Raw genomic sequence first — 23,827 nt, forward strand, 5'->3', positions numbered from 1 at the left:
GAATTGCACTGAGTCTGTGGATTGCTTTGGGTGGTATGGACATTTTAACAATGTTAATTCTTCCAGTCTATGAGTGTGGTATGTCTTTCCACTTGTTTTTGTTGTTTTCAGTTTATTTCATTGGTGTCTTATAGTTTTCAAAGTACAGATCTTTAACCTCATTGGTTAAATTTATCCCTAGGTGTTTTATTCTTTTTTGGGGCAATTGCAAATGGGGTTGTTTTCTTAATTTCTCTTTCTGCTATTTTTTTATTAATGTATAGAAATGGAGCAGATTCTTGTATATTAATTTGGTATCCTGCAACTTTACTGAATTCATTTATTCTAATAATTTTTGGTGGAGTCTTTAGGGTTTTCAATGTTTACTGAACCATAGACTAGAACAAACAATCCTAAAATTTGTATGGAACCATGAAAGACCTCGAATAGCCAAAGCAATCTTGAAAAACAAAACTGGGGGTATCACAATCCCAGACTTAAAGTTATATTACAAAGCAGTAGTAATTAAAACAGTACAATACTGGCATAAGCACAGGCACATAGACTGGTGCCTGGGTGGCTCAGTCAGTTGAGTGTCTGACTCTTGATTTCAGCTCAAGCCTTGGGCTCAGGGTCGTGAGTTAAAGCCCCAAGTTGGGCTCCACACTGGGTGTGGAGCCTTGTTAAAAAAGAAAAAGTACACACATAGATGAATGGAACAGAATAGAAAACCCAGAAATAAACCCATGCTTATATGGTCAATTAATCCTCAACAAAGGAGGCAAGAATATATAATGGGGAAAAGACCATCTCTTTAATAATGGTGTTGATAAAACTGTACAGATGCATGCAAAAGAATAAAAATGGACCACTTTCTGTCACCACACACAAAAATAAACTCAAAATAGATTATAAAGACTTGAATGTGAGACCTGAAACCATAAAAGTTCTGGAAGAAAGCATAGGCAGTGATTTCTCTGACAACAGCCATAGTAACATTTTTCTAGATTTGTCTCCTGAGGTAAGGGAAATAAAAGCAAAAATAAACTATTGGGACTACCTCAAAATAGAAAGCTTCTGCACAGCAAAGGAAACAATCAACAAAACGAAAAGACAGCCTACTGAATGGGAGAAGATATTTGGAAATTGATATGTCCAATGAGGAGTTAATATCCAAAATATATGAAAACTTATACAACTCAACACCAAAAAAAAAAAATACAATTAAAAAATGGGCAGAAGACCTGAACAGACATTTCTCCAAAGAAGACACCCAGATGACCAAAAGATGCTCAACATCAATCATCATCAGGGAATGCAAATGAAAACATGATAAGATATCACCTCACACCTGTCAGAATGGCTAGAATCAAAAACACAAGAAACAGCCAGTGCTGGCAAGGATGTGGAGAAAAAGGAATCCTTGTGCACTGTTGGTGGGAATGGAAACTGGTACAGCCACTGTGGAATCAGTATGGAGGTTCCGCAGAAAATTTAAAATAGAACTACCCTGTAATCCAGTAATCACTCTACTAGGTATTTACCAAAAAAACACAAAAACACTAATGAACAGGATACATGTACCCCTGTGTTTATTGCAGTATTATTTACAATAGCCAAATTATGAAAGCGGCCCAAGTGTCCATTGATAGATGAATAAAGAAGTGGTATACATATACAATGGAATATTACTCAGCCCTAAAAAAGAATGAAATCTTGTCATTTGCAACAATATGGATGGAGCTACAGAGTGCAATGCTAAGTGAAATAAGTTGGAGAAAGACAAATACGTTATGATCTCACTCGTATATGGAATTTAGAACAAAACAGATGAGCAAAGGGAAAAAAAAAGTGAGAAAGACAAACCAAGAAACAGAGTGTTAACTATAGAGAACAAACTGCTGATGGTTACCAGAGTGTTAACTATAGAGAACAAACTGCTGATGGTTGTTTAGAGGATGGGTGAAATAGGCAATGGGGCTTAAAGAGTACACTTATTATGATAAAAAATAAAAATAAAATGTGATTATTGATAGGTCTGTAAGTTGTTGCCATTTTGTCAGCTGTTCTCTGGTTGTTTTTGTTGTTCTTCTCGTTTCCTTTCTTTTGCTCTCTTCCCTTGTAATTTGATGATTTTTTTAGTGTTTGCTTGGATTCTGTTCTCTTTATGTTTTGTGGGCTTTTGGTTTGTAGCCCCCATGAGATTCATATATAACGTCCTATGTATATATAGCAGTCTCTATTAAGTTGAAGGTACTTAAGTTCAAACACATTCTACAAGCAGTACATTTTTGCTCCTTCCCCTGCATGTTTTATGTACATGATGCCATATTTTACATCTGTCTTGTTTGTGTCTTTCTTTTTTAAGTAAGCTGTACACCTCACATGGGGCTTGAACTCATGACCCTGAGATCAAGATTCACATGTTCTGCTGGCTAAGTCAGCCAGGCACTCTTATCTTTTGTGCATGTGTGTGTGCGTGTGTGTGTGTATCTCAGCTAATTTCGGTAGATATAATTGATTTTACTACTTTTGTATTTAATTTTTTAAAAAGATTTTATTTATTTATTTGACAGAGGGAGAGACAGCCAGTGAGAGAGGGAACACAAGCAGGGGGAGTGGGAGAGGAAGAAGCAGGCTCCCAGCGGAGGAGCCTGATGTGGGGCTCGATCCCAGAACGCTGGGATCACGCCCTGAGCCAAAGGCAGATGCTTAACCGCTGTGCCACCCAGGCGCCCCAACTTTTGTATTTTAACCTTCATACTAGTTTTATGAATGATCCACTACCTTTACCATATGTTTGCTTTACTAGTGAAATTTTTTCCTTTCATAATTTTGTTACTTATAGTTTTGACTTTTTCTTTTCTGCTTAAAGAAGTCCATTTAACATTTCTTGTAGGGCTGGTTTAGTGGTAATGAACTTCTTTAACTTTTGTTTAGGAAACTTTCTGTCTCCAATTCTGAATGACAGCTCTGGCAGATAGAGTATCCTTGCTTATAGGCTTTTTACTTTTGGAGTTTGAGTATATCATACCAGTTATTTTTGGCCTGCAAAGTGTCTGTGGAAAATCAGCTGATACCCTTATGGGGTTTCCCTTGTATATAACTATTTTATTTTCTCTTGCTGCTTCTATTGCTGTCTTTAATTTTTGGCATTTTAATTATGTGTCTCAGTGTGGACCTTCTTGGGTTCATCTTATTTGGGGCTCTCTGTGCTCCCTAGGCTTGGATGTCTGTTTCCTTCCCCAATTTAGGGAAGTTTTCAGCTATTATCGCTCCAGTAAGTTTTCTGCCCTTTTGTTTTTTTCTTCTGCTTATAATGTGAATGTTAGTGTGTTGTCATAGAGATCTCTTGACCTATCCTCATTTTTTTAAAATCCTTTTTTCTTTCCACTACCTTGTCTTCCAGTCATTGAGCCGTTCTTCTGCATCTTCTATCTGTTGTTGATTCCCTCAAGTGTATTTTTTATTGCACTTTTGTTTTTTTCAGCTTTAAAAGAAAAAATTTATTTGAGAGAGAGAGCAGAGAGCACAAGCGGGGAGGGGGAAGGTTCAGAAGGAGAGGGAGAAGCAGGCTCCCTGCTGAGCAGGGATCTGTAAGCGGGACTCAGTCCCAGGACCCCAGATCATGACCTGAGCCGAAGGTAAATGCTTAACCAACTGAGCCACCAGGTGCCCCTATTTTTCAGCTTTGGTTGGTTCTTTTTAGATTTTCTCTTTGTGATGTTCTCACGGAGTTCATCCACTCTTCTCTCAAGTCCAGTGAGCATGTTTATGACCATTACTTTGAACTCTTCATTAGGTAGGTTACTCATCTCCATTTTGTTTAGTTCTTTTTCTCAGGTTTTGTCTTGTTCTTTTGTTTGGAACATAATCCTCTGTCTCCTCATTTTTTTCTCATTCTCTGTGTTTGTTTCTGTGTGTTAGATGTGTCAGCTGTGTCTCCTGGTCTTGAAGGTATTGGCCTTAGGTAGAAGGTGTCCTGTGGGGCCCAGTAGCACAGTCCTCCCTGGTCACTAGAATCAGTGCTCCAATGGTGTCCTCCCTGTAGGCTGCATGTGTCCTACATACCCAGGCCTGGGTATGTATATTGCTGCCATTTTGGTGGGTGGGGCTGGTTCCTGCACAGCTGGCGGAGAGCCCCAGCCACAGCTGCTGCAGCCATGCTGATGTGCAGGCCTGGCTCTCCTCCCTCTGTCGGGCAGGAATTGCTTTGGAGCAGGTGCTGGTTCTAGCCAGGACTGCTGGCTGGGTGCAGCAGGAAAGGGTGCCTGCCAGGCTGGGGTGGTTGGGTGGGGCAGGTCCACAGGTAAATGCTGGGATGGGGTGAGTGAGCATGGCTAGCAAGGCTAGCAAGGATGGAGAGTATCAGAACTGTCTCCCATGGCCATCCGGCTACCTAGGCCAAAGGAAGGCAGGAAAAATGGTGCCTACCAGCACTTCCTTTTCCAGAGAAAGTTCCTATAGATCTCTGCCTTTCTGACACATGCCCTAAAATTAATCAGTAAATGTCCTTCACCTATAGTGCAGGTGCTTTTCAGGCTGTTGGTCTCTGCTGGTTCTCAGACCAAGTGATAGTATAGCACACTGGGTTTTTAAGAGCAGAGAATTGGTTTCCTGTAGCCCTCGAGCTCCTGGAGTTCAACTGCTGTTTTTCAAAGCTAGATGTTATGAAGGCTTGTGTTTCCAGTGCATTTCCCTGGGACTGGGGGCACCCCATGTTAGGCTTCATCCCCTCCCTTTTCAGAGTTGACCTTTGTGCCTGTGATATCCCTCCCACTTGTGGGATGCTATGCAAGGGGTTTGGATCCTGACCACATCTCTGCTCATCTTACCCTTCTCGATGTGGACTTCTCTTTATGTCTTTAGCTGTGGAGGAACTATTTTCCCGGTTTCAGAGTGAATTGGATTATATTATAATTATTCAATTTTTAGTAAAAAATTCTAATTTCAAAAAAAAAATGCAATTTTATTTTCTGTTCTCTGTACCCCTCCCCTCATAGGTGGAAAGATCTAATTAGATGTGGATAAGTGTTCAAATGCATGATAATATAATTATATAGTTGCTTATTTTGAAGGAATTTCATGGAAGAAATAAATGTGTTAATTGTTCTTCATATGATTTGTAAGCCTGCAGTTACCTCACATCTACAAGGTACTAGGCCTCTGGATTTCATCATTTGCCAGTTGAGCCTGAAATCAGCCCATACCCCGTGATCTTAGAACTCCTCACAGAGTAACCTGGAATGTTCAGTCCTGGAAGTGGAGACAGTTGTAGGCCATCATTTACATTTATGAAGTTACCAGTAGTTCTTGGTTGAAAATTTGACCCATAAAGAAAACTAATTTGGGGCGCCTGGCTGGCTTAGTCAGTAGAGCATGTGACTCTAAATCTTGGGGTCCTGAGTGGGAGCCCCATGTTGGATGTAGAGATTACTTAAAAAAAAAAATCTTAAAAAAAAAAAAAGAAAACTGATTCATCTGACAATATTTTGTATTCAGAGTTTATTATATTTTATTCAACAGAAATGCACATCAGAACATTCACCCAGAAAACCAAGAACTAGTAAGGGTTCTTCGGGAGCAACTTCAAACAGAACAGGTACCATTCTTCTACAAATACGTGTGTTTGTATAAGGAATAACAGTATTCCCCTTGCGTATGAAATTGTGATGAAACAATAACTAACTTTTTGGAAACATGCAGTGATTTCCTGCTTTATTAATTTAAATTGTTCTATTGATTGTGTATTTTCAGATTAGGTAAATGACTAGTTTTAACTACTCAGATGTTTTCATGTATGTGTGGTTTTTTTTTTTTTAACTTGCTTTAAAAACAGTTTTCCTGTTATTTATGAGGAAATAATCACTGTCTAATTGGCTTTAATTAAATGTAGTGGAAAAACTATTTTTTTCCCCAAAGACCCACATATTCCCTGAAGACCTACAAAGAGGTGACTACAGGGAGTGCCTTTTTTTTCCTCTTCTTTTTCTTCAGTGGTCAAAGTTAGCAAAACTAGTTAGGCAAAGAAGAAAACTTTTCTTTCTCTTGTATGCTTTTAACCAGATGGACTCTCTACGAATCAGAAATAGATTTCACGAAAGCTGGAATAAGTAGGATATTGTACACCTTCATGCCAAAGTCGCTAATATCAAAAAATTAAAATTAAAAATTGATTTCCCACTCACCAATCAAAATTTAATTCCAAAGAGTGTTTTACAATTTATCCATTCACCAAATATTTATTAAACATCTACCATACGTCAGACATTATTCTAGGCCTTGAGGATTCAGTTGTGAGCTAAACAAATAAGAATTTCTGCCTTCAAAAAATTTAAATTCACTGATATAAAAATAGTTTAAGCATGATAGTAGTACTCTGTTCCAGAGCTACTGTTATTAATAATTCATGCTGGGATAGTGTTTTATAATTTACAGTGTGCTTTTACATACAGCTATCTTATTTAATCTGGAAACATGGTCGGTAAGGCAACAATTATCATTCCCATCTGACATACTAGATGACTAAGATGTACTTAAATTCACACCGGAATAACGTGAATGGACCCGGCTGTACAGAAGACCCGCACTGAGCTGCATCTTCCAGATTCCTTTGCACCACTGTACAGTTCACCCCCCTCCCACCTTCCTCAGACATGGCATTCAGCTCTAGTTGGAATACAGCTAGTGACTTAGCCCTTTTTGTGCTGTCCTATATGGTAGCCACTACCCGTATTAGGCTATTTAATTTTAAATTAAAATTAAGTAAAATTTAAAATTCAGTACTTTTTAGTTATGCTAGTCACCTGTAAGTACTCAGTACCCACAGATAAAGATTTCCATCACTGCATAAAGTTCTGTTGGGCAGCACTGATAATTGGTTTTTGTTGTTTTGGTTTTTGTTTTGTTTTGTTTTAGTTAATTTCCAAAGAATAATAATGAAGACAAAAGATAGAGAGTGGGACGTTAAGAGCTGTTTGTTTTTCTTTTTGCACCATTAAAAATGATATAAAAGACTATAATATTAATGTGTGACCATGGCTCATAGAATATTATAGTATTTTAGGACTGATTGAAGAAATAGGAGGTTTTAGTTATGTTTATTAGTTTCAGATGACAAAATCTTTGGTTCATCATGTTTAGTGAATTTTATAATTTTTTTTGGTAATTTGATGTTTTTAATGCCGGCTACTTTGTTTATAAGAGGTGTGCTGGGTGCTATAAAAATAGGTTTTTATATGTATTTTAAAAGATACACATTACATACTAGTGCTAGATACTTTTCTAGTTCCTGGGTCACTATAAGGAGTCCTGTAGATAAAGTCCTTATCCTCATATACTTACATTCTGGCGGGTTCTTTATATCTGGATGCTTCTTGTAGTGGTGATTCTATTCCCCATACTGTTACAGTCACAACACTGATGTAACTGAGGAACGTTAAATTTTATTAATCTGACCATGGGAAAGATTAAGCCCAAGTTACCAGTGTATTAAATTTTCCTTCTTCCAAAATGACCAGTATTCTCCTTTGAAAGTTTAACTCTGGGCCCTTGTGAGGTACAGCATACGTGCAACAGCTTGTCAGAACGTATGAATGAAAAAGATGTTAAAAATGGTTAAAGTGGGGAGGAGGGTGGGGACACTAAAGAGGGCACGTGATGTGATGAGCACTGGGTGTTATAGGAGACTGATGAATCACTGACCTCTGCCTCTGAAACTAATACACTACATGTTAATTAATTTTATTTAAATTTTAAAAAGTGATTAAAAACTGATACCTGGGAAACAGCTTGACATTTCTTTAGCTTTTGCATTAGTTCAGCCTCATGTTTTTCAGCATAACTTACTCATTCTAACAGAGTGAAAGAGAAACTCCAGAGTTAATGTAGGTCATGTTCAGGAAAGAAGGTAGAGCCCATGCAGCTTAAATCAAACAATTATATAGCCTCATAACTTTATCAAACGTACAAGACTTTAAACTAGTGCACATCTAAAAGCTGGTGAGGATTATGCCCTCTGGACTGTGTTCAGTGTAACTGCGTTCCTAGAGATACTCTTGTGTACTTGTGAATATCTGTCCTCTCATCAGGATGCCCCTGCTGCTCGACAGCAGTTCTACACTGACATGTACTGTCCAATCTGTTTACATCAAGCCTCCCTCCCTGTCGAGACGAACTGTGGACATCTCTTTTGTGGTAAGCAAATAACGCTATATTGGGGGAAAGCGACTATTTAGATCAAGACCCATATGTGTACACGGGCTGGAGTCCTAATTTTGTCACATTTTGTATTACACGAAAGGGGTAGATTGCTTCTGATATCCTGCTGTACTTGTTAGCCACTCTCGTTTAGTGTCTGTGAGCTCAAAGACTAAAAAACACTAGTTGTTCAACTTCTCAATAAACAGAAATGTGTTTCTTTGAATGGTAATTCAAGTATATGAATACCATGAGGAATTCACTGAATCCCTCATTGTTTAACACTTTTTGGTAGTTTCATTTATTATTCATCCTTCCCAAGGCAGGAAAGTTCTCTTAAGGACCCTGCCCAGGACCTTCCCTTTAGCCCTCTTACCTCGTTTATACCCTGCATCAGCACAAAAGTTATTAGCCTGGGTTTTGTCATGACCTCAGCGGGTTGGTGAGCAAGAATGATGAACCTAGAGCATACAGTAGGACAAGAAGGGAACATAGATTGCACGCGTGCTTAGTATCAGGAAGGAGGGCTTTCTACCTCTGGGTGTTTTTCCTGACCCTCCAGAAAGATTTCATAAAGAATGGGATATCGTATAGCCCTTGTTTATTATGGTCATATGAGATTGGGGAGAGTCGGTTATTGCATACCTACTATGTGCTGGACACTTACCATACTTCATCTCCTTGAATCCCGCGTATGAGGAAACTGAAGCTGAGTTAAGAAATTCTACAAAGGGTAACCCAGCTGCTAGAAGAGCCAGATTTTAAATGTAGGTCTAACTTCAAACCCTGTGGTCTGCTATGTGATTAGTAGCTTCTACGACTACTCTCTATTTAACATTTATCCATTCACTAGATCTGTTGTTTTATTTGTAGTATTTCTTTCTGTCTCAATGGTTGTATTCAAGACAGGATTCTAATTGCTCCCCAAATGTACCCATTTTCCACTTTAAGACAATTTAAAATGTAGCATACAGTGATCCTTTAAGTTTCTTTTTCCCCTTTGTATCTGTTGTGTGAGTTTATATAGAATTATTAGGTATGTAGTGCTATCATTTATGCTTTGGGGGATGACATAAACAATTTGAAATCCAGATCATGCACTGCAGGGTTTTCTATACCTGCGCTCCTTCAGTAAGTGCTGACCAATCCCATTATTTCATCATCCATTAATTTCATCCTCTTCCCTAAAGTTTTTTCCCTAAGCTAGCTAACAAGTTATGAAACACTCATTTCAGTGTCTATCTTTGTCTGTTGGCAATGCTAATGAGCAGCAAAATCATGGAGTATCATAGAGAGAATTAAAGGGCCATCAGAGAAAGCAGATACTTTCCCCTCTCAAACCTCAGGTAGATATTCCTAATCAATTGGACATTCTTTCCAAGTCTGGATGTGGCCTCAACCATCCTTTAACACAGTACTTCAGGCAGGTGTTAAGAATCAATGAGGTTTGGCAGGCTAGATGAGCTCCATTTGCCAACCCAGGCTTAGATGATTTACTGAGTGGATAACCCAGTCAATTGAAAGATGGCTGTATTGTGTTCTTGGTTTCTGGGTCTGAGGTCATTGGGTAGATTGCTTCTGATAGCCTGCTGTTAGATACTTTTATTTACTGTCTCTAGGTTCAAAGATTTAAAAGACTAGTCGTTCCACTTCTCAATAAACAGAAATGTGTTTCTTTGAATAAGTAGTTCAAGTATATTGATACTACATATTTCAAGAGCACCTTAGCTTAGCTCCTATATATGGCACTACAGTTCTGTTCCTTTCCGGTGAGCTAAGAATAATAGCAGCAGCAGACTTCATTTTATTTGCATTTGTAACCCACAGTATTTTATTTAGTTTTTTGGCAGTCTTATGAAGCGTTATTCCCATTTTACAAATAAACAGACTCAGATTATGACCCATATTAAAGTCAATCAGTCATCTCTCCCACCATCTTATTTAAGTGGATCTCTCATTTTATAGCAGGGAAAGTTGAAGAAAAGGGAAAGCCTTGAGCATATCATAGCAGATGTGTGTGAACTGGAGCGTTTGATTTGCTGGACCGTAGTTTTTCTGTGCAGTCAGTGGCCATTACATAATTTGCAAAGCAAGGACACCTGTACTCCAGTTTGTAGGAAAGAGATGTGGGATTAAATAAGTTAGTGTATGTCAAAACACATTGAATTTTTGAGTGAACAAGTAGTAGATAAAGTTGAGGCATCATTGTGGATGTTAATAATAATACCAACAAAATTTATAAGTTTTGCTTTCATATAGTTTCTCTATGAAATTAGATTGCTCAAATTAATAAATATTATGTAACACAGCACTCTGAGAGTAGGAAAAGATACCAGATATTGTTTGGCTTTTAAATTCATCTTTAAATCATCGTACTGGTTTCTGCCCATAGTCACTGTACTGTCCAATGTGAATAGCCTTTGCTTAGCCTCTTGGATTGCTCACCAGTCTCCTCATACGGCATTTATTTCTACCTCTGGCATTTGCTCCTTTCTATTCATAAAACTGGGAGCATCCTCCTTCCTGTTTTCTATATCTAAATCTTCCCTGTCCTACAAAGTTCAGTTCAAATCCTTTCTCATCTACAAATTATTCTCTGATGCATCCCAGAGTTCTCCCGCCCTGCATTCCTTTTGTACTTAAAGTTAATAAACGGTTCGAGATTTAACTACCTTCTGATTGATTTCACTATGTCACCTTGGTCTTCTCAATTTGACTGTCATTGCTTCTTCAAAATTCTGGACATTTATTTGATCTAGAAGAATCAGAATAAGGAATGCAGGAGGGCTAAGCTAGGTTGCTAAAACGAGAGTAAGGAAACAGAAAAGATGCTGGAGGCTGGAAGCATTTAGTTCAGATTCACAATGGGACCTGGATTGTCTGAGAAATAGGTGTCCTGCAGAGAAGAAATGAATTGGGCCCTTAAACATCAGACACTATTTTAAAATATTCCTTTTTGGGGCGCCTGACTGGCTCAGTCGGCTAAACGTCTGCCTTCAGCTCAGGTCATGATCCCAGGGTCCTGGGATAGGGCCCCATGTCAGGCTCCCTTTGCTTCTCCCTCTCCCCTCCCACTTGTACTCTCTCTCTCTCTGTCAAATAAATAAAATCTTTAAAAAATAAAATAAAATGAAATAAAATATTCCTTCTTCATTTGTTAATGGCCTGAACTTTAAGTGCTTCTACACCTAGCTTACCTGCCACTTTTTGAGGTCTATAAACTCTTCCTTTAAGGTGTTTTGCTGTTCATGAACACCTTTTAGCAGAAAAATCAAATCCACCGAGTATAAAAGTTGATTGAATTATTGAACTGGATTGTAAACTTTATTAGGTCAAACAGCATGTAATCTTTGTATACTTTGGTTCCTTGTTCATGGTGCTTAATTATTATTATTGATGCCACTGTAACTTGGCTTTCTAAATTCTTAAAAAAAATAGAATTGGTGTTTCTGTAATATGTATACCAAATTTGGAACAGAAAATCCATACTGTGATTTATTGGTTGTCATATTTGCAATAATGTTTATTTATTCTATTTATTTTACATAGGAAATGCAATACTTCTATTAAGCCTCAGCATTGAAGCAGTTAATGCATGCTTGCTTTGGATTGTATAAAGCCAGAAATTTATCTGTATCTTAACTAGTAGTTTAAATAAAAATATTTTCAATGGCTGGGAATTGTTACTAGATTTGAATTTGCCTAAAGAGTTGGTTGAATGAAATAAAAAATATTTTAAAATAAGATGATACTATAAAAATATTTCAAATATTTGAAACTTTCTGAGGATTCATGGGCTTTTAAAATTTAAAACATTTAAAACATTAGTATTAATGGGCTTTTTTTTCCTCATTAGGTACCTGCATTATTGCATACTGGCGATATGGTTCATGGCTTGGGGCAATCAGTTGTCCAATCTGTAGACAAACGGTAATGTTTGTATCCAGAAAGCATCATTTATGCTAGTTCATTTTGTAAATTTTTATAATTCTGTATCTACTTTTGAATTGCTTTGATTTTTTTAAAGTTTTTATTTAAATTTCAGTTAGTTAACATGCAGTGTAATATAAGTTTCTGGTGTACAGTGTAGCGAATCAACACTTCCATACAACAGCCGCTGCTCAGCACGCCAAGAACACTCCTTAATCCCCATCACCAGTCTCACCCATCCCCCACTCACCTCCCTCTGGTAACCATCAGTTTGTTCTCTATAATTAAGAGTCTGTTTCTTTCTTTGCCTCTCTCTCTCTGTTTTTCCCCTTGTTTTGTTTCTTAAATTCCACATGAGTGAGATCATAGGGTATTTGTCTTTCTCTGACTGACGTATTTCACTCAGCATAATACTCTAGTTCCATCCATGTCATTGGTAATGGTAAGATTCATTCTTTTTTATGGCTCAGTAATATTCCATCATATATATATACCACATCTTCTTTATCCATTCATCAGTCAGTGGACACTAGGGCTGTTCCATAATTTGGCTATTGTAAATAATGCTGCTAAACATTGGGGCGCTTATATCCCTTTGAATTAGTATTTTTGTATTCTTTGGGTAAATACCTTGTGCAGTTGCTGGATTGTAGGGAAGTTCTGTTTATCCAAAGCTTCTATGATGTTATTTTCCATTATTTTTTTTAATGTCTTAAAGACAGCAAAAAAGGGAAATTCCCTTCCAGATCCTTCAGTTATAGTAAAAAACAACTGGTGAATGAATCCTCCCCCAAATTCTAGTAAGTCTTCATTGTAATACCAGCAAAGGAATAACTGAACTAGCTAATCAGGCTTAATCAAATATTTCCCCTACATATACTTCTTTTGAAATAAAAAAATATTTTTCCCTTTCAATTTACTTATAATCTGCCCTTCTCCAGTGAAGGTCTAGATAGCTTTATATGATGAATAGTAACTTTTTAAAATGTCTCTTTTAGAGACATATCCATATTACATGATCCAGAACAGATCAGACTATTTTAGTTAATATAGAAGCTACTTCAGGAGAGAGATAAGTTTTTATAAACATGTACTGAAGACTGAAATGTCAGCACAGATTTTCTCAATTTCTTTGACAAACTGGAAAAACAAAATACTGAAAAATTTGAGAAAATGAAGTTCTTAGTTTTTAAATTAGTAAATATAGTACAATAGAACATTCTATCAGTTGTATGGTTTTTTCATAATTTCCTGTATACTTATTTTATTTTCCATTTAAAATAAAAATACCTACCTTTCTAATAATGAGTTATGAACATATAAAAAGACGGCAGCTCCTTAGGAAGTCTTCCAGTGCGCAAAGTGAAATCCAGAAAGGATAGAGAGCTTTCAAATAAAGATGTCAAATTGAACACATATATTTACTTCTGCTCCTCTTTGGAACCCCATTAAAAGAACAGGACATTTTGTAAAGGCATAAACCCACAGAGACCAAAAAATGAAACAAAATGGTAGATGAGGCAACAATTTTTCCAAAATTCTTTGTAAACTATAACAGACATACAGAAAAGCACACAAAACATAGAAGTACTGCTCATTGCTTTATCACAAAGCAACACTTCAGTAATCACCACTCAGATGAAGAAATAGGAACTGGCCAACAGCCCGCAGAAGCCTCCTCACGACCAAATCTCCACCCCCTCCTTCCTCTCCTAGAGGCAACTACTATTTGACTTTTATGATAAGCATTTCCTTGATTTTCTTTATAGGTTTATTACCTTAGCATACACCTCTAAGATTATTGTCTAGTTTTGTCTGATTTTTGGACTTTATGTGAATAAAACCATACAGCATGTATTGTTACACATAGACACACATACCCTTTCAACCTCTGTTCTGGCTATCCATTTACCCCCATCACTGCCTCATTTTTTGGTGTAGAGAGGGAAGTTCAGGGCTTCTTTCCCCCTTGTTTCTACATTCCCAAATTCTGCCTCTTTCACATTTGACTTTGTATCCCATGGCAGGAGGAAAATTGGTTGTTTTTCTTTTTTTGTACTGCCTCTCTGGCTGATTTGATTATGTGAAACAAGCCAGTCAACAGTGAAGTTTCTTTGCCAATACTACCTCTCATAATCTTTAGCTATCTGCCAGCAGCACTGTGACTAGGCCATAGGTTTCACATGAAAGAATTAGTTCCACCACCTGTCCCCTCTTCTTGGCTCTAACCATGGCTTTTCATAGGGTGTATATGTATTAGCAGGTGATACACTTTTGACCATCCCACCCATAAATTGCTAGTCTAGAAAGGTAGAGATAAAATTGTTTTTATATACTAGCTTTTGGTTCTCTAACTACAGAATAATCCATCCTGGAAGTAGGACAGGTGGTAGGGACCTGTTCCCCACCCTGTTTCCCTGGATATAGTGCCCAGGCTGCGGCTCCTGACTCACATGCTCACCACTTCTCTTCCTGAATGCATACACTAACATACCGGTGGCCCTACCTGCACTTCAAGGGCCAGCTTGTTTCTGGCTTTCTGGGCACCCCAGGCAGAAGTCCTTATAACCCAAGCATCATAATAACCCTCACCACAGTGCCTTATAACAGGTCTGCCTCCCCTTCTGTCTTGGGTGTTGTGGTCAGCAAGGGGCAGGGCTTTGTCTTCAGTTTTGGGGTCTGTGTAGCACTTAGCACAGTGCCTGGCCTGCAGTAAGTGCTCACTTATTCATTTAAAGATACATTTTTATTAGCAAATTTGTGAAGAGAGGCTGTACCTGCTTTCCTACGACCTGCTGCTCTTTATCACTCCTTTGTTTGGCTGTTTGGAAAGCATCTGAGTAGTGGGAGGTCCTGGTTTTACAGCTGAACTGAGGAAGGATAAAAACAGCTAGATAATTTAAACCTAAATCTGTCACTGCTCCTTCCCATTTTTATCTCCTTGTACAGTGATCATTTCTATAGGCACTGATATATCTTAAAATGTACTTGTTTTTCAAGATACCATCATTTTCAGGTTACCTCAGTGTGGTCCTGGGACATTTGTGTGTCCTTACCTCTACCAGGGAGGAAACCAGGTTAAAAATATTACGTATCAAGAATTTCCTTTTTTGATGATAGTAGGGATGGGTGCTTGAGAGTGGTTCTCTGCCATAACTTAATCTCTGTTTTTATGGTTGGTAGCATTCAAAGATATTTCAAATACCAGTGAGGTTGAAGAATAATGATTTTAATCACAAAAGAAATCCCTAATTTTTCACTCTCACAATGATAAGCATATATTTTTATGTTACTTTGCTCCTGAATATTTTCTCATCATTCTTATATCTTCAAATATTTGTTAGCCCAAACAAAGAACTACTGACTTTATCCCTGATGTGAACTGGAAAATATTAGAAACAGTGTTTGGTTGAGGTACCCATTTGATTTTATGGGAATTCAAATTACATTTTGCACTGGATTTTATTACAAGGCAATGATAACTTACTTTCCTCCCCATGTTGCCTTTATTAAAAGAAATGAGTGAAAAAAAAATAAAATGAGTGAAATACAAATTTAGAAGCTTTTCTCATTCTACTAAATAATAACCCAAAATGAAAACAATTAATGCTGCAGAAAGGTATAACAATGTTTTTTTTGTTTTGTTTTGTTTTTTAATATACAGGTGACTTTACTGCTAACAGTATTTGGTGAAAATGACCAATCTCAGGATGTTGTATCATTGCGTCAAGATATTAATGATTATAACCGGAGATTCTCAGGGCAGCCCAGATCTGTAAGTATTGTTATAGCAGGTGCAAAGTTAGAGTATAATGATGCTTCTCTTTGGTAAGGTGAGATTTACCGACAAATATTCTTTGACTATAAAAAATCTCATTGTTTATGTGTGTTGGGTAAAGTTTCAACCTACATTGTTGTTGTCAATCACCGTTACAGCTTTCCCAAAGACTACAGTTTTCTAGCTTAAAAAAAAAAAAAAGCATTATAAAAGTCTTTATGAGAGAGATTTCAGGAAAAAAAAAAAGAAAAATTGGAGGGAAATGTAGAACAATTGACTCCTGTGCGAATCTAAAATAGGGATTGTCTAATGAGAAACTTATAACTGAGAACTGGAGAGTTCTATGATTGTGTTTTCCACTTTTTTATTTACCCTGGCCTCCTCTTTGAAATGTTTCCCTAAGTAACTCTAGATGCTGGGGAGGTTTTCTGTTATGTCATTTTAGTTACTCAAAAGCATTTGATTTTTAAAGAACACATTAATTTTACAGTTGACCTCCCCCCCCACCCCGAAAAGGTGTTTGGTAGATTAAAAACTGTCACATTTTACTGGCTCATTCCAGTTTTTTCAAAATCTAACAAATTCTAGAAGTGTGTGCATGACTAAATATGTACTTCAAAAATCAGTATTGTAAGTACAAATTTATATGGAAAGCCTAGACCTCTCCTCTGAGCTGTAGAGCATATGTCTAAGTGTTTGCTTACATCTCCACTTGGATGGTCCATAGGCATCTCAAACATGGTATATACGATACTGAGTTGCTTCCCTCCTCAACTCAGTGTATTCTTTTCTCAGTCTTACTCAGCTGTTTTGATTTCTTGCTTTCCCTCATTCCGCTCATCTGATATATAAATAAATGCTATCATTTCTTTTCTCATTTTGGGAGATCCTGTCATTTTTAGCTCATAAAACTGTCCTGTGCCTGTAGCCATCATGCTAGCCTAAGCCACAGTCATCTCTTGCTTAGGATAACTGCAAGTGTCCTCTTCACTTTGACTTTTTTCTCTGCACAGCAGCCTGAGTAATATTTTGAAAACATAAGTAAGACATGATATTCTTGTATTTTAAAACTTCCAATGTGCTTACAAGGCCCTACATGACCTGGGCCCTCCCTCCCAAGTCTCACCCAAAATGCTTCACCTCCACCAGCCGCCTTTCAGTTCTCACATGACCCTTCAGTTGGCAATGCTTGTCCCTCTGCTCTTCTCATGGCTGACTGCTCATCCTTTAGGTCGGTCTTAAATAGACCTTCCTAAGAGAGGCTTTCTCTGATCAACTAAGGTATTCTCTATCATTGTCCTCTGCCCACCGTTCCTTTGTAGCATTTGTCACAAACCATACTGAAATCTTGTTCATTATCTTTCTCTCAGTAGACTAAAAGCCTCATGAGCGCAAGGACTATACTTATATATTCACCGCTATATTCTCATCGCCAGTATCAGTGCCTGGGATACAGTAGGCCCTTAATATTTGTTGAATAAATTAATGAATTATCCTTAAGAATTGATACTGCTACTCTCAGGCAAGAATATAAGCTATTAAAATTAAACACTTGTGTGCTCTTGTGCTTCCTTGCACGTATTTCTTATACTGTGATGTCATGTACATTTAAGGGCATACAGTGTCAACTTGTGGATAACAGGTAAATCTTCTAGATGTTTAAACAAAAAGAAAACTTAATCCAATCACTGTTGTCCTCCCCAGTTATTTGGGGGCCTTTTCTGCTATTTTTCATCCAGCAATTTTTTTTTCTTATATATCCTCCAGTGACATCTGTAGGATGATTCTTTGAAAATCAACATGTTCCAAAGTCAAGACCTACCACTGAACTTAAAAAAAAAAAATCATTTTAAGATACTCATTCCTGTTTCTAAGTGTGAAACATATCATTGCTCAATTATTAATTTTTGGTAGGTGTCAGATATTTGATGAGTAAGAAGTCCTGGTCTGTGATGAAATTACAGTGTAATAGAGACATTTAGCTCTTACTTTGATATTCTGCCTCATCTAAAGTTGGAGTAAGACTGAGATTAATATACAAACATTTCTTAATGACCCATTTCATACTTCTTGTCTACTTATTATAGATTTTATATAAGTGATACCATATGAGAAGTGAAGAAACAGCTCTGGTAAAGGATAGGAAAGTATTCAAAAGATATACTGGCTGGTTACTAGAATATTTAAAATAGTTTACCATAGTCTTGTGAAAGTTGTGCAGCTGTTTTGCTTTACATGTTAGTTTCTCCCATAGAGAATAGAAAATTAACATAGGAACGGATTCTAAAAAGACCATTTTGGTTTTTTGTGACCAGTTTTCCAAAAAGGATTTACAAGATTATCTGGTAGAGTTTATAAAACTGTTTCCTTATCACTTGCTTAGTTCTTCCCAGTTTTGTCTCCACTTCCCTCTCTACTTATTTGGCACTCATGACCTTGGACGTATGGTAATTATACAGATTGTTAATTAGAGCTGAACTGTGCCCAGTGGAATGAACACAGGAAGTGACTTTCTTCCTCTGGCCAGTTTCTCTGTATCTACCAGCCCCTGAGAAACGAGATAGTGAAAGGAGTTATGTTGAGAAGTCATGGTAGTTCATTACGACACAGGACCATATAGTCCAAACAGACTACCCAAAACAAATGCAAAGTTTGCAGGCTGAGGATAAACTAACTTGCTGAAGGTCATACAATATTAGTACTCTATTAGTACTCTTTTGTTAACAGCTTTGTTTAGATGTATTTTACACACCGTAAAGTGCAGCCTGTTTAAAGTATATAATTCAATGGTCTTTAGTGTATTCAGAGTAAATATAATCCAGTTACTGTCATCATCTAATTTTAGAATATTTTCTTCATTCCAAAAGCTTTGGCATCCCTTCCCACTCTCCCCTTTCCTGTCCCATCCCCCCTACTAATTTACTTTCTGCCTCTATAGATTGGTCTATTCTGGATATTTCATCATTTCATTGAAATGGGATCATATAATATATGGCCTTTTGTCTCTGTCTTATTTCACTTAACATAGTGTTTTCAAGGCTCATCCATGTTGTGATATATACCAGAACTTCAGTGCTTTTTATGACCAAGTAATATACACATTTTGTTTATCCATTCATCAGTTGATGGACATTTGAAGTGTTTATATGTTTTGGCTATTATGAATAATACTTCCATTCATATTTGTGTACCAGTTTTTATATGGACATATGATTTCATTCCTCTTGGGTATATGCCTCATTGTGGAATTGCTGGATATTATGATAACTGTTTAACATTTAGAACTGCCAAACTGGGGGCGCCTGGGTAGCGCAGTCGTTAAGCATCTGCCTTCGGCTCAGGGCGTGATCCTGGCGTTCCGGGATCGAGTCCCACATCGGGCTCCTCTGCTGGGAGCCTGCTTCTTCCTCTCCCACTCCCCCTGCTCTGTTCCCTCTCTCGCTGGCTGTCTCTCTGTCACATAAATAAATAAAATCTTTAAAAAAAAAAAAAAAAAAGAACTGCCAAACTGTTTCCTAAGAGGCTGTTCATTCCCACCAATAGTGTGTGAGGGTTCCAATTTCTCTGAATGCCTCAATTTTCAAAAATTTATGTAATTTGTTAACTTTCAGCTATGAAAATTATGCTCATTTATGTAAAAACTAGTAATTGATGTTTTTGTACATATTCAGAAACTGAATCATTTTCATAAAGGTAGAGTCTGGCATTCCAGAAATCTTTGTGACAATTAGTAATTCACTTAAACTCAAGCTAAGCCAAATAAACATCCTAGGAAGGAGTTCGTTTCATTGCTCTTCCTAGACTGTCAAAGGCATCCAAGTTAATGTGTCTTTAATGTAGACTACTTGTATATTGTCTGGCAATTTATAAAGGTCTTTTGTATACAGTATCTCTTTTAGTTCTTAATAGTCCTTGTGACACATACTTGGTTAGTTGTTGCCCGATCTCAGTTTGGTCAAACAACTTTCCCCAGGGTCACCTGACCACTCAGAGATTGACTTCGAGTTTAAACCCAGACCCAGCTCGAGCCTCAGGCTCTACTCCTATATACACTTAAGTGCTTCATTTGGTTTAATTTACTAATTCAAATTAGAGAGGACTTGAGTTTTGCCTCACTATATCCTATATTTTAAGTTTGTTGACATTTTAGTTTCCTTTCAGTTATCTGCAGTAAGATCTATTTTATAAGAACCTAGTTATCAAAGATGTTTTTAAATAAAATGCATGACTAGAAAATATGTGAAACTCCTTAATTCATGTTAACTGAGTTTGCACATCATAAGAAAAATATATTATTTTGATATCTGACATGTTAGATGACAAATCATATTTTGTTCTTCCCCCTGCCAGATTATGGAAAGAATTATGGATCTACCCACTTTACTGAGGCATGCATTCAGGGAAATGTTTTCAGTTGGGGGCCTTTTCTGGATGTTCCGCATCAGGATAATACTTTGTTTAATGGGAGCTTTTTTCTATCTTATATCACCCCTGGATTTTGTACCTGAAGCCTTGTTTGGAATTCTAGGCTTTCTAGATGATTTCTTTGTCATCTTCTTGTTGCTCATCTACATCTCTATTATGTATCGCGAAGTGATAACACAGAGACTAAACAGGTGAAAAAATGTGAGTTTACTAAAATCTTTCGGCTAATGTGTGAAACCAGACAGAAGGGCCCATGGCAGTCTACGGCATCGGAATATTATTGTACAAGCTTAAAACCGCTGTATGACAAACATTTGATTTCATTTGGCGAATGCCAGCGAGATATGACTGGAATTTGTACATTACAGGTTCTAATATTAAGGCTAGAATTATAATAATTTACAATTATATCTTAATTCTGTGTTGTCTATAAAGTCTCTGGAAAACATATAGAATTATATAAAAAGGGATGATTTTATATCTTTTTCTTTTTCCAAAAATTACTCAGATTAATTGGATGTATAGTAAGATACCGTTTTATAGTTTATCCCATTTATCCTTCTCAGTGTGTACCTACGTGATAATATATTGCTGTGAGATGCATCTAATTATTTTTGTTACAATAAAATGTTGTACAATATTGGGGGAAAGTCAGTGTGTCTTTTAGTACTAGCTACGTTTTAGGCACTTGCAGCAATTGTGCTTTTCCATCCTGATATAATTCTTTGCTATCAGCTAAAAGTAAAAGAAGGAACTTGGGGTTTATAATTGATTTCATGTTCTGGTTTATAAGACAGTTCTTAATCAATGGAAGAATTAACAAGGTACAAGACATTTATCTGCAGTCGGCACACATGATTTTCTCAGTTGTGTCGTTTAAACAAGAGTTTGGTCCTTTTATAGGAATAATATATAAAAGTAACTTGTAAAAGGAAATTTTTTTTAGGAACTTCTGTGATACTGCAAACACATAGTAGTTTGATGCATTTCTGAGGAAAGTAGATTCTTCATGGCAATGAGCATCATAGACCCTGGGAGGGGTATAGGAACGCTATTTAAATTTGACAAGAGAAATTACTGGTGAGCTATACCAAAAGAATGGACAAATTTTGTTTTCTCTTATCAGAAAACTTTTGTAATACTGTCCCTAGATGGCAGCATATAGCCCAGATTCCTCAGGTCTAACAGAATGAGCAAATGTTGTCTGAGGCAATTCAATAAGAAAGTTATCTTTTTTTGATGGCTACAGCGTAATGCTCTCATCTGCAGTTTTCTGTTTTAGAAGAATCAAAACCACAGGTATTATGAAATCCTAACTCCCTCAGCTGGCACTGCTCGTCTCTGAACTGGACAGCAGGGTAATCGATGCCAAGGGGTCCGTGTTGGCTCTGTCACCTTGCAGTCACTGATGGTCATACTGTCCATTCATGTATTAGTGAGCCTTGTTATGTATTGATAGGGAGAGAAAACCCAAATCGATCACGTTCTCTCAAGTTCATCAGATTAGTCCTCAATTAATGAAATGCTGAATGAAGTATCAATAACAGTATTTTCTAATTTGGGTGTAGGACAAAGCTGTTGCTTGTCATAGAGAAAAACAATAATGCTTAAATATAGCACATTATAAGTAAAGCATTTCTCGCATACTTGACATTTTATCCTTAGGACAGTTGTGTGAAGAAGGGGCAAGGCATTGCCTTCCTTTTCATAGAGGAAATCCGTATGTTACAGGTCAGAGTTTGGTCTGAAGCCATGCACAAATACGTGACTGAACAGGTATCTGACCCTTAGTAATCTCCTTAGTATGGGTTCAATTGATGTGAAGGTTATTTTGAAGAGGGGAAGCAGGAGAGAAACTGGGATCTTTGGGAAGTCTTTCAGAACACACTGGAGTAGCAGCACTTAGGTGATTCTAAGAGGAAAGGTCTAGAAAGATTACATATCAAGACTTCATGAATTCTAATTCTACACTTCCAAATCAAATGTCCAATATGGTGGCATGCTTCATAGAAACATTTCAGCTGCAGTCATCAAGTTGAAAAGCTAATGAGTCGGGACTTTGTTAAACCACCATTTACCAGACTAGAAACAGATTTTTCGCCAATTACAAATTTGGTGTGGGGCTACAGCAATGTCATTTTTTTGAAAGGATTTAATTTTCTCTGCATGTATTCTGCTCCAAGTGTCGTGTTTCTAGTTACAATTTTCCTGTGATATTTGGAATTCCTTCTAAGACTTTCCCAGTAGGAGGTGTATTGTACCAACTTTTGTAACATACAAAAACACTATATAATGTGAAGTCTTATTAAATTGAAAAGAACATATGGACATCTCAGAATTTTAGGCCTGCTTATTATGTCATCTTCACTGATCACTGATAATAAACGTAAAAGGGATCTGAGAAAGTATTTAAAGCAAGTAGAATCCATCAGTGTTTTAACTATCATAGTAATACTCCTATGATTCAGTTAGATAATATAAATCAAAGGAACAATTTGGATTTTTGTAAACTGCAATATGTAACTTTCACGAAAACAGGCGGTCCAACCTCAGGAGCAGAAGATAACTTTGGGCAGCTCTTGTGGGGAACAAGATGGTGGAAACAATTATTCTAACTGTCCACTAGAACAGTGGTTTCAGCTACTACAGTCCTCAGCATTTGAGAGCAACAAGGGACGAAAGGACTTTGTCAGTCCCTGTGGCTGTGTGGATACAAACCTCAAAGGGCTGTTTCAGTGGACTGGTGGTTTGGTACAAACTTTGTGACTTAGGTTGTTTGAGCAGTTATTCTTTCGAATAAAAACAACATATCTAAAACTAAACTTGTGTTATATTCCTGTTTAATATTGTTTGCTTTAAAATTCAGAACTCCTGAAAATAGTGTTCAAAATAATTATTGCGAAGACTTTCTTTTTCACTAATGGACGTTCATTGTCTCATCACATTTCTAATTAATTATGCTTAGATATTTTTAAACTGAAAAAGTAGAAATGTTTTTGTTTTTGAGGAAAATTATTTAATCTGGGCAGTCTATTCTGGTAATAAAGGTGGAACTGGAATTCAAATTTAGGCTTATACCCTGATTCCCCACCCCTATTTCTTTTGAGTATATATTTGATAACTGAAACGTTACCCTTTTTTTATAACTTACTTTTTAAAATTTTTAATTCCAGTATAATCACTTTACAGTGTTAACATCAGTTTCAGGTGTACAATATAGTGATTCAGCAATCCTATACATTCCTCAGTGCTCATCATGATAGGTGTATTCTTAATCCTCTTTGTGTATTTCACCCATCCCCCCACCCATCTCCTCACCCATCATAAGTTCTCTATATTTAAAAGTCTGGTTTTTTCTTTATCTTTTTTCTCCGTTTGTTTTGTTTCTTAAATTCCATATATGAATGAAATCATATGGTATTTTTCTTTCTCTGTCTTAATTTCACTTAATATCATACCTCCTAGATCTATCCATGTTTTTGCAAATGGCACAATTTCATTCTTTTTTATGGCTGA

General features: G+C 36.9%; 1 protein-coding gene across 6 annotated transcripts in view; it reads left to right on the plus strand.

The window, feature by feature from the left end:
- The window catches only part of RNF170 (ring finger protein 170), a 39,047-nt gene extending 15,914 nt beyond the window's left edge, over positions 1 to 23,133 (plus strand). For 3 of the 6 annotated variants that reach the window (XM_087856360.1, XM_087856359.1, XM_087856361.1), the window contains 6 exons: positions 3,689 to 3,781; positions 5,506 to 5,581; positions 8,070 to 8,175; positions 12,035 to 12,108; positions 15,773 to 15,883; positions 20,237 to 23,133. In XM_087856360.1, coding sequence (XP_087712486.1) covers positions 3,689 to 3,781; positions 5,506 to 5,581; positions 8,070 to 8,175; positions 12,035 to 12,108; positions 15,773 to 15,883; positions 20,237 to 20,506 — 730 coding nt within the window. In that variant the 3' untranslated portion in view covers positions 20,507 to 23,133. The remainder of the gene's footprint in view (positions 1 to 3,688; positions 3,782 to 5,505; positions 5,582 to 8,069; positions 8,176 to 12,034; positions 12,109 to 15,772; positions 15,884 to 20,236) is intronic. The other 3 variants (XM_045779152.2, XM_045779149.2, XM_045779153.2) reach the window with 1 other exon arrangement.
- The last annotated feature ends 694 nt before the right edge of the window (positions 23,134 to 23,827 follow it).

Source organism: Ursus americanus, chromosome 27, assembly GCF_024610735.1.
Source record: "Ursus americanus isolate L20-20 chromosome 27, mUrsAme1.1.p, whole genome shotgun sequence".
Taxonomy (NCBI): Eukaryota; Metazoa; Chordata; class Mammalia; order Carnivora; family Ursidae; genus Ursus; species Ursus americanus.